At 32.2% G+C, this 9,992-nt stretch overlaps 1 protein-coding gene across 1 annotated transcript in view; it reads left to right on the top strand.

Annotated features, from left to right (window-relative positions):
• LOC106884422 (putative sodium-coupled neutral amino acid transporter 11) overlaps positions 1-9,992 on the top strand; it is a 107,359-nt gene that overhangs the window by 78,452 nt on the left and 18,915 nt on the right. Inside the window, exons 6-7 of the mRNA XM_014935798.2 lie at positions 2,461-2,529; positions 4,626-4,735. Coding sequence (XP_014791284.1) covers positions 2,461-2,529; positions 4,626-4,735 — 179 coding nt within the window. The remainder of the gene's footprint in view (positions 1-2,460; positions 2,530-4,625; positions 4,736-9,992) is intronic.

Below are 9,992 nucleotides of genomic sequence, written 5' to 3'. Positions count from 1 at the left end.
AATAATATTAGGGACAAAATCGAAAATTACAGGTAAAAACTCAATTAAAATCAATTTATAAAAAATTAAAATTAAATTGAGCTTTACAGTGGATTTTCATTGATGAGTTCATGAACCTTGGTTCTTTTCCCTAAAACTATATATATATATATGTATGTATATATATATACATACATACATACATACATACATACATACATATGTGAGTGAATATGTATGAAGTGGGATATACATATATTGTGCATGTGTGTGTGTACAGGTACAATAGTCAGAATTAAAGCATAATTTTGATTTTAAAAAATGTCATGGCCATTATTGTTTTTCTTTTTTTTTTTTGTGTGTTATTTTATCAAATGTTTTCCTGTTTCCTAGTCTTGTTCTGATTGTTGAAGCAAGAATAAAAGTCTTCTCTACAAATTAAACTCCACATTGAAGAAAGGTCAAAATAATTACTAAGTGTGAAACAGCAAATGTTAGCATCACATCAGCTCATATAACAACATATGGGTCTTTTCTAACTAGTGAACTTCTACATGGTCATTTAATCTGCTAGAAACAGAAATTAAATCTCTCAAATCACATCATTTTGTATTGCCTAAAACACTGTTGCCATAAAAAGATAGTATGGTCATGACTAGACTGCCTTTTGAAACAGATAGCTAATGTTAGTATTACATCAACTACAACATTTTTATTTATATTTCTGAGTCATGAAAAGGAGCTGCTGAGTGGTCTCTGAAACTGCTAGAAATAGAGCTAAATCTCTCTCAAAATTTTGCACTCCAAATTCAAATACTGCCATGGTCAACTTTACTTTTCACCGTTTTGGTGGTCAATGAAAATATGGAATAAAGTGCAGTCATGGCTATGTGGTTAAGATGCTTAGCTTCCTTGCAACCACATGGTTTTGAGTTCAGTCCCATTGCAAGGCACCTTGGACATGTGTCTTCTACACACTCACACACACACACACACACACACACATTCTTTTTTACATTTCAGCCCTAAGGCTGTGGCCATGCTGTAGCACTGCCAGTGTGTATGTATGTGTGTATATATATATATATATATATATATATATGATAGGCTTCTTTCACCCTCCATCTATCAAATCCACTTTCAAAGCTTCGGTAAGCCCAAGGCTATAGTAGAAAACACTTGCCTAAGGTGCTATGCAGTGGGACTGAACCCAGAACTGTGGGATTAGGAAGCAAACATCTTACCACAAACCATGCCTGAGAAACAATGATTTCTCTGCCAGGGATAGTGACTGACTGATAGTATCAACAATATGAAAACCCATAGAAACATATTTTCCTTGGTCTGATCAGAAAACCAACTGCTATCACATAAATGACAAAGGTACTAGCATTCATGTAATGATTTAGAACTTTGGTTCACAAACTTGTAGGGCTGGAGTGTGACTGAGTGAATCAACTCCCAGTATAAAATGGGTACTTATTTCATCCACTTCAGAGGAATGGAAAGCAAAATTGAAATCAACATGATTTAAATTTAACAATATTGTAACGAAATATTATAAAATATTTTAAACTCATTGCTCTATCTATTCTGTAAATTTACCTTCTTATTCCATTACAAAAGATAAAAAGCACCAACAAGTCATCAAGAGCTAATAGGAGGGCTTCTATACAGTTGTTCACCTTGCAAGATATAATGGTCAAATTGTCATCAAATGTACACTACAGTTTTAAAAAGTAAATGACAAAGGTACTACAGTCATAGATAATACACAAAGGACAAGATAGTCATGGCCAGAATTTCATTGATTGTAAGTCTCTTTAATCAGGCCTGACCTGGACTTAACAACATAAAAGCCACTATGCAATATCTACTGCTTGTTCATTACAAGATGATTAACATAAAAATGATGTTTATCTATAAAATAACTGTGATGGAAGAATCATTGAGAACAGATTTCTTTAATGATTAAAAGCAATCCTAATGAAAATTACTCCACAAGAAATTAACTTGTATATAATTAACAATTTATTTTGGCTATTAGAAATAGTATTAAATATTTTAATTTGGTTCAGAACTTTCCAATTTTGCAGCTGCATTTTTTTTAAATTAAAGAAAATTAGAAAGAACAAAAACAATTTCAGCCACTAATTATACATTTCTTCATAGTTTCATTAACATAAAATTAAATGTTGTTGTGATGAATAAGAAATGTAATGATTGCATTTATCAATATATTTGCATATACTGAAACTTGTTTACAACGAGGAAAGAAATATTTGATATCAAGCCATACATTCATTAAAATTAAATAGTAAAAATCAGGACCAGATGCCTTATTAGGTTGCAGAGACTGAGAAAATGAATGCAGTAGGTAATTAGTTTGATTGGTTGTTTTTAAGTTTTATAAGACTTCATTCCCTACTCTACTTAACAATTATTAAAATTTTGTGTTTTTTAAATTTAATATTTTAACAGCAATGGTAAGCTACAATGTTATTGTAGCAGATGGTATATCAAAAGTAATTGCTGAACTCACTGGTGCAGGTAAGTTTCTTCAATCAGAAAATAACAAACCCATACCAATCTGATGATTAATATGTATAAGCAAGGCAAGACAGCAAACTGGCAGAATCATTAGCATTACATTCTGAGTTTAAATTCTGCTAAGGCCATCTTTACCTTTTATCCTTTCAGGGTCGATAAAATAAGTACCAGTTGGACACTGAGGTCAATGTAATCGACTTACACCATCCCTCAAAATTGCTGGCTTTGTGCCAAAATTCAAAATCAATATGTATAAGCAAAGGAAAATATATTCCTCAAACAAAATATTAGGGTAAACAACTATGTGGTCTACTTAGTCTTTAAATGCAGGAGTCAATATCTAATTAGGTGGCAAAGCAACTCTGCAAGTGATAGTTGAGCTGCCTGTGGCCACCCACCAGTATAGGCAACAAAACTTCTACATAACAGTACAAGCTTTATTGAGTTGGGTGTAGCAACTCTGGGCCAAATGTTTCTACTATCCTTATTGCTTGTTCCTATTGCATCCCTCATCCTCTCTCTTGAGCTAGATGTAATGGCTTGCTTTCTCAGCAGCTTCCAACTATTTTCTGGCAACATATTTTCTCTCCTTCTTTTTTGAAACATGTAAGATATAATGACTGAATAAACAAATCATTGAGGTCTTGTTTGTGAGTTCACATCTCAACAATGGCATAGCATTATGTGGCTTACACGTCATATAAAGTTTAGCACCCTAAAACTTTTTGTAACTCAGAAAATAATTATTTTAAAGAACAGTGAAAAATTCACGATTCTTCAAAATGTGTACCCTTTATAGTATTATTCCCAATCGATAGGCATTTGATCCAATATTCTTACCACTTAATTAAAACAGTAATACTGGAAGTTTTCAACAGTGATATATTTGAAATTGCTTAGTTGTTGAAATGTAGAATATTCTTTATGTCAGCTTCATTTTTATTTCTGGAAAAAGAAATAAATGCATATAAAATAATGAGGTAATGACATTGCAGGAATATATTTCTTAATAAAACAATTTTAAATAGAAACAGCAAAGTACTAAGCAACATTGATTTATTTTAGAAACCAAGTACCTATATAGCAACAACTAAAACCCTTTTCTAGGTAGTATTTATATTTCATCCACATCTCATTACAACTAATTTTCTCTATTTTTACCAATGAAAAATATAATCTTGGACTTTCTTTTATTGTTTTGTTTTATCAATCTGTATATGTTTATATGTATGTTTTTCTAGACTTCAAATGTTAAACACTATTTAAATTTGACTGTATTGCCTTTACTATTCTCATTGTCAGGCATATTTGAGTCACATTTCAATTCAAAGATTGATATAAATAAAAAGAATACTTAAGAGAATATTGATTTCTTATATAGGCACGAGCTGACAGAGTGAAATGGAATAAGAAATGATATAGTATCATGCAGTAACACTATTACCTTTCACATAGGCCTATCAATCTAAGTATGATGGTAGTCAAAACTAATCCACCAAAATAAAGAAAAAGTCTCTGCAAAGTCTCATGACTTGCAAGAAATAGTTGTCAAATTCCTCTTAGACTACACCCTTGATTCTTAAAAATGAAGTATACACTAAATATTGTAGTTCTTGATATATTGCATCAGAAACAAAAAGAAATTAAGAATCATATTTCCTTTTAAGTCACATCTCTACTATCTTACAGAAAGGAAGGATCCATTGCATAGAGTAGTCCTAGATACGCAATACTAATAAACAAGATTAGAGGGTTGTAGCTGGGATGCCTTTAACCATAGATCTTCTTCACACACAGTCTAATTTTAAAAATCGTTTTGATTTACTAACTGAAAATATTTATCTTGTATTATTATCTCACCTCTCTTTCTTGCTCTTTTTCACCTCTTCATCTTCCACTCTTTCTTCTTTTCATTTCTTTCCATGTAACACATTTTTATATATTTTTCTACTTTTATCACCTGTTATATTGGTTTATATGCTTATGACACTAACCTTGAGCTCATTCCCATTAAGTCTATTTGTTTTTCCTTTATCTTACACATATATCTTCAAATCAATGTTTCTAACAAATTGTTTCAATATTTCCTTATACAGAAGGTGTCACATACATGGTCCTTGGAAATCGTCAATTTGTCATAGCCTTATCCATTCTTCTTTTCACTCTTCCATTGTCCCTTTACAGAAATATTGCAAGGCTCAGTAAGGTAAATCTTTTTCTTTGAAATAAATCTTCTAATGAGCTGAAAACAAATTTCTTATCTTATTTGAAAATATATATTTTCCCAAAAAGTTTGAGAAAATATATTTCTTTTTTGAAAATATTTCTTTTCACAAAAACTTATTTGATTTAGTATAAATGTTTAAACTATTTTTAATTCTCTGTTTGCATTAATTAGTTATTTTTATGATGGCATTAATTGGGTGGATCTGAAATTTCAGACATTTTCATAAATTATTATAAACATCCTATAAATTCAGTTTTATATTTAAGAGATGAGGAATTATGTACATTATTTACATTATTTACAATTGACGGATATTTGTCCTCATCTTGTTTGTTGCTAACACAACGTTTTGGGCATATGACGTAGTGGTTAAGAGCGCGGGCTACTAACCCCAAGATTTTGAGTTTGATTCCAAGCAGTGACCTGAATAATAATAATAATAATAATAATAATAATAATAATAATAATAACAACAACATCGAAAAATACCTTAGGAATGAGAACCCAGGTTTGAAATTTCCCCAAGACACCTGATGAAGGTGTAAATAATGTAAATAATGTATCCTGTAAAGTACTTGTGCCCTACCCCATTATTTTATTCTAAATACTGAAACTTGATAACATTATAATGATAATGTAAGAACATTAAATGTATAGCTGTAAACCACTATATGATGATACTGTTTGCTGTGTTAAGTAATAGGAGCATTGCAAAAGCATCAAATGCTTCATTTTATTGCAAAGCCAAATTCAACTTCTGTGAGTTAAGCTTAGAAGAAGATGGCTTTTCTTTTTGATTTACTATATGAATGTAGAATATTGTGTGCTACTTGAAAAAACAACTACTGTTGCTCTTATCACTATTCCCATCACCAATATGTTATTATTGATATATAACCACCAAATGTTATACGTAGCATTTTTTCCAGCTATTGTGTTATTATTATTATTATTATTATTATTATTATTATTATTATTATTATTATTATCATTATTATTATTATTATTATTATTATTAGGGTTATTATTATTATAATCATCATCATCATCATTATTATTATTATTGTCGTTATCATCGTCCTCATCATTATCATCATCATCATCATTATTATTCAACATTTGATAGTTTCAGGTAGATTTCTACTGCATCACCTGTTACACCTCTGTGCGTACAGCATTGTGTGTTCTTTTTTGTTGTTGGGGGAATGCAATACTCATCCTGGTATTGTATTGCATCAGTTTGTTTTGTTATAGGGTTTGGCTGTGTCTTTTGTTGTATTAGTATTTGTATCATGTATTGTATGTGTAATGCGAGTTGTGTTCTTTTGTTGGGTGTCCAGCCTGTAGAGTATATGTTGTGGGGGTTGTATATTTTATTGGATATTTACTGTATAGAGTGTTTCTTGTGTTTGTGGATTGTTTTATTTGGATTATACTATTGAACTGATAATGTCTTCTGTAGGATGTGGCCTGTTCCTAATAGGGCTATTTTTTGGAAAGTGTGTTGTGTTGAGGGTCTAGGTAGAGCTTCTGTGTTTTTGTTCATACTTTTTTTTTATCATACCCAATGCTCAAATTATGACTGGTATTGTTTTCACTTTCATTCCCCATGTCTTGAATACTTCAATTTAGAGGTCTTTATACCATTTTTTGTTAGTCTTTATGTTGTAGTGTTGGTATATTGTCCAGTGGATATAACTACTTACTCAGTAATGTCTGTATACATATTCAGATTTGGCAAGGAGTGGAGAGCCAGAGATGATGTAGTCAACTGTCTCAGTGTGCAGGTTGCTGATTCTGCATTTAGTGTTGGGGTCTGTTTTCATTATTTTACTTTCATAGTTGTTTGTGGTCAGACATTGGTCTTGTGTAGTGAGAGTCAGTCCTTCTGTTTCAGCTTTTAGTTCAGAGTTTTTGAGCCATTGTTGGCTTTTACTTAGGCTCACTTCTTCTCTGTCAAGCTTTGCAGAGTATTGACCATGGAGTGATTTTTCTCTCCATTTCTTCTTTAGTATGTTTTGTTTTTCTGTTTTCATGATGATTTTTATGTCTTTCACAATTTTTGTTATGTTGTCATCTGAGATCAGTGCTTCAGTATTATTATTATTATTATTATTATTATTATTATTATTATTTTCTCTCTATCACAGGTTTTGTTGGTGCTCCTGGAGTCTTGCATGCATAGCAGGCTTACTACCTGCAGCCTACAGTACCATGCTATTCATTCTTTTCAGCTATCTAATACTTTCCTGATTATTCTGACTGTGCCAAGGAGATAAACCTTTTGTAGCAGTTCTACTGGGCACTTTATTCCGATTTCCTTTATATTCCTCTTGATACCTTCTAATACTGTTCACAAGGATGCAATAATAATTGGCACTATCTTCACCTTCTTCATTTTCCCTTACCTGGCCATTACTTATAAGGGTTGTATCTATCTATCCTTTCGTCTTCCTTCTTGACTATTCATGGGTCAAAGGGGCATGCAATGTCAACTACATAGCATATGTGGTGCACCTTGTCCACCACTACTAGGTTCGGTCTATTATGCTCTAGCACCTGTTCTGTTTGGATTGGGAAATCCCAGAGGATTTTGCTAGTCTCTGACTCTGTCACTCTCTGCAGTTTGTGTTCATACAATTTCTTGCCTCTCTTTAGCCTTCACTTTTCGTATTATTATTATTATTATTATTATTATTATTATTATTATTATTATTATTATTATTTGCATTTTACTTCTCAGAAATCTCAATTCTACTTGCTCCAGTTAATTCTGTAAGAGCAGACAGCAACCTCTTGTCAAAGATCTCACAGTGTCTTTCCACAAAATTTACCACTCAAGTACCAATCCTAAAATCTTCACTGTCCCCAATAAAGCAGTTGTTTTAGGAGGTGGTGGTGGCGGTGAAAGTGGTGGTAGTATGACTGAAAATGCTATGTATGACATCTGATCATCATATATCAATAATAAGATATTGGTGATGGGGTGGTGATAAGAACAACAATGCACAAGTCTTTTAGGTATCACTGAATATTCTACCTTCATATTGTAAAATGAGAAAAAAGCCATTTTTTTCTAAATTTGAACCATTGAAGTTGAATTAGGCTATGCAATAAAATGAAGTGTTTGGCACTTTTGTAGTGCTTTTACTGCTTAATACAGTGAGCTGTAATCATCATAAAGTGGTTTACAGCAAGATGGACTCAGCTATTGAGAATTAAGTGTCTTTAGTGCAGAGCTGATGCTAGTGATACAATAAAATTCATTCAGTCCATGTTACAGAGTGGTTGTATGTGTGTGCAATAAAGAGAAAGCAACTGTACCCATGTATGTGTGTATGTTTTATGTCTGAGTAAATATGTGTGTATATCCAAGAAAATGAGATATGCACACATGTACACAAGCAAAAATGCATATACACACACATATACACATACATGTGCACACTTACATCAATGATAGGAAGAGCATCCAGCTATAAAAACCTTGCCAAAAATAGAATATATAAAGGAGATGTGGACTCTGCCAGCTGCATCACAGAATACCAATCTGGGAAGATAGTAATTCTGAATAAGAACCAATAGGTTTTTTTTATCCTATTGTAGACAGTTTCTCTAGTGCTGGTGGCATGCTAAAATGCACCCAGTATATGCTGTAATGTGGATGGTGGTAGGAACAACATTCAGTTGTAGAAGTCATGACAGAAATGGAGCATATGAAAAGAAACTGCAAATTCCACAAGTTGCAACTCAGAACTTCTATCTCAGATGGGAGATATTCCAAATCACAACTAATTCAGAATAGAGAAGATTCTTTTAGATCAACTACTGACAATCTCTTTAATGATAAATGAGATTCTATTCACACTGCAAGAAATACACAACAGAGGTGGGTGTTTTCTTTGTTGATATTTGTGCCACAGAGAAAGTATTTGTGAAGTGTGGCAAAATATTGTAAGACACTTCCAAAGCATGCCAGCATTGAAAAAAAAAAAATGATGATGATAATGACAACAACAACAACAACAATGATGATGATGAAGATGATGGCATGACAACAATGATGAAGATGATGGTGGTGACAATGACAACAGTGATATGGTGGTGTTGGCAGTGGAGGTGGAAGTTAGGGTGATAATGACTTTGGTGGTGGTGGGGTAGTAATGCTGATGGTGATGATGATGACAATGACAAACTGCTAGTTGCAGGATATGAACTGTTCTAACTAATAATCTGTTAACTTGATAACTATTAAATCCATTTTATACCTCATTCTCTGTTCCATACCAAATGTGTGGCACTTATAAAAAAATACATTTTATCTTATGTTCCCAGATATTCCATACAACCCATCATATTTGATTTGTCAGAACTTTTAGACTCTGTCTATTTTTAATACAACATTTGTTTTGTAGGAAAAAAAACCCTAAATCAATAAAATATTTAGATCATGATCTAAATTGAAGATAAAAATACATTAAAATACATATCTAACTCTTTACCCTTTTGTTAACCTATTTCTGTTAAAACATTTTTGTTTTAATTAGTTTTGAAAATAATGAAGAATTTAGTAAAGTAACACTGTCATTATTATCCTGGTGTTTGGAACATAAATTATGACACTTATGAAACCTTTTAATTAAGTTCACTTTAAGATACTGAATTTTCATCATGGAGCCAGGGTCAGTCTGAGGTGGGTTGGTATCAAAAGGTATTAAGGTGGTCCTATATTACTTCAATTTCTTTCTTTCAAATTGGTTTGATTTGAATTTTTAAAAACCTATTAAAAATTAGATCCTGGTTTCCTCTTCTAGCTTTTGAGGAGTATTTTTTAATAATGAATAGTTAAGAAGCATGCATTTCAGAGTATTGACTGGATCTCATTTCCATTCATAATAATGTGCTTAACTTGAAGAAGCTGCTCTACTATATATAGTGCACCCCGTCTGCCTGTTACAGCCTCATCCCCCTGCTCCTTATTCCAGACTCTTACTATCATTCCACCATCATCATCCCGCCCACAGACACTTACACTTTAATCACATAAACCCCAACCACCGCCACCAATATGAAAAACATCAACATAAACAAGTACAAGAATAAAAATTATGATGACAACAAAGATGTTAAAGACGATGATGATGAAAACAGCAGCAACAACAACAACAACAGAATGCAAGATTGTTTTATTTATCAGTATAGTGAGACCGATGACATTCTAAACTTCTTGAAGGAT

The sequence above is a fragment of the Octopus bimaculoides genome, chromosome 1 (genome assembly GCF_001194135.2).
Source record: "Octopus bimaculoides isolate UCB-OBI-ISO-001 chromosome 1, ASM119413v2, whole genome shotgun sequence".
NCBI lineage: Eukaryota > Metazoa > Mollusca > Cephalopoda > Octopoda > Octopodidae > Octopus > Octopus bimaculoides.
The sequence above is the reverse complement of the archived record's forward strand: the minus strand, read 5'-3'. Positions and strand labels throughout refer to the sequence as shown.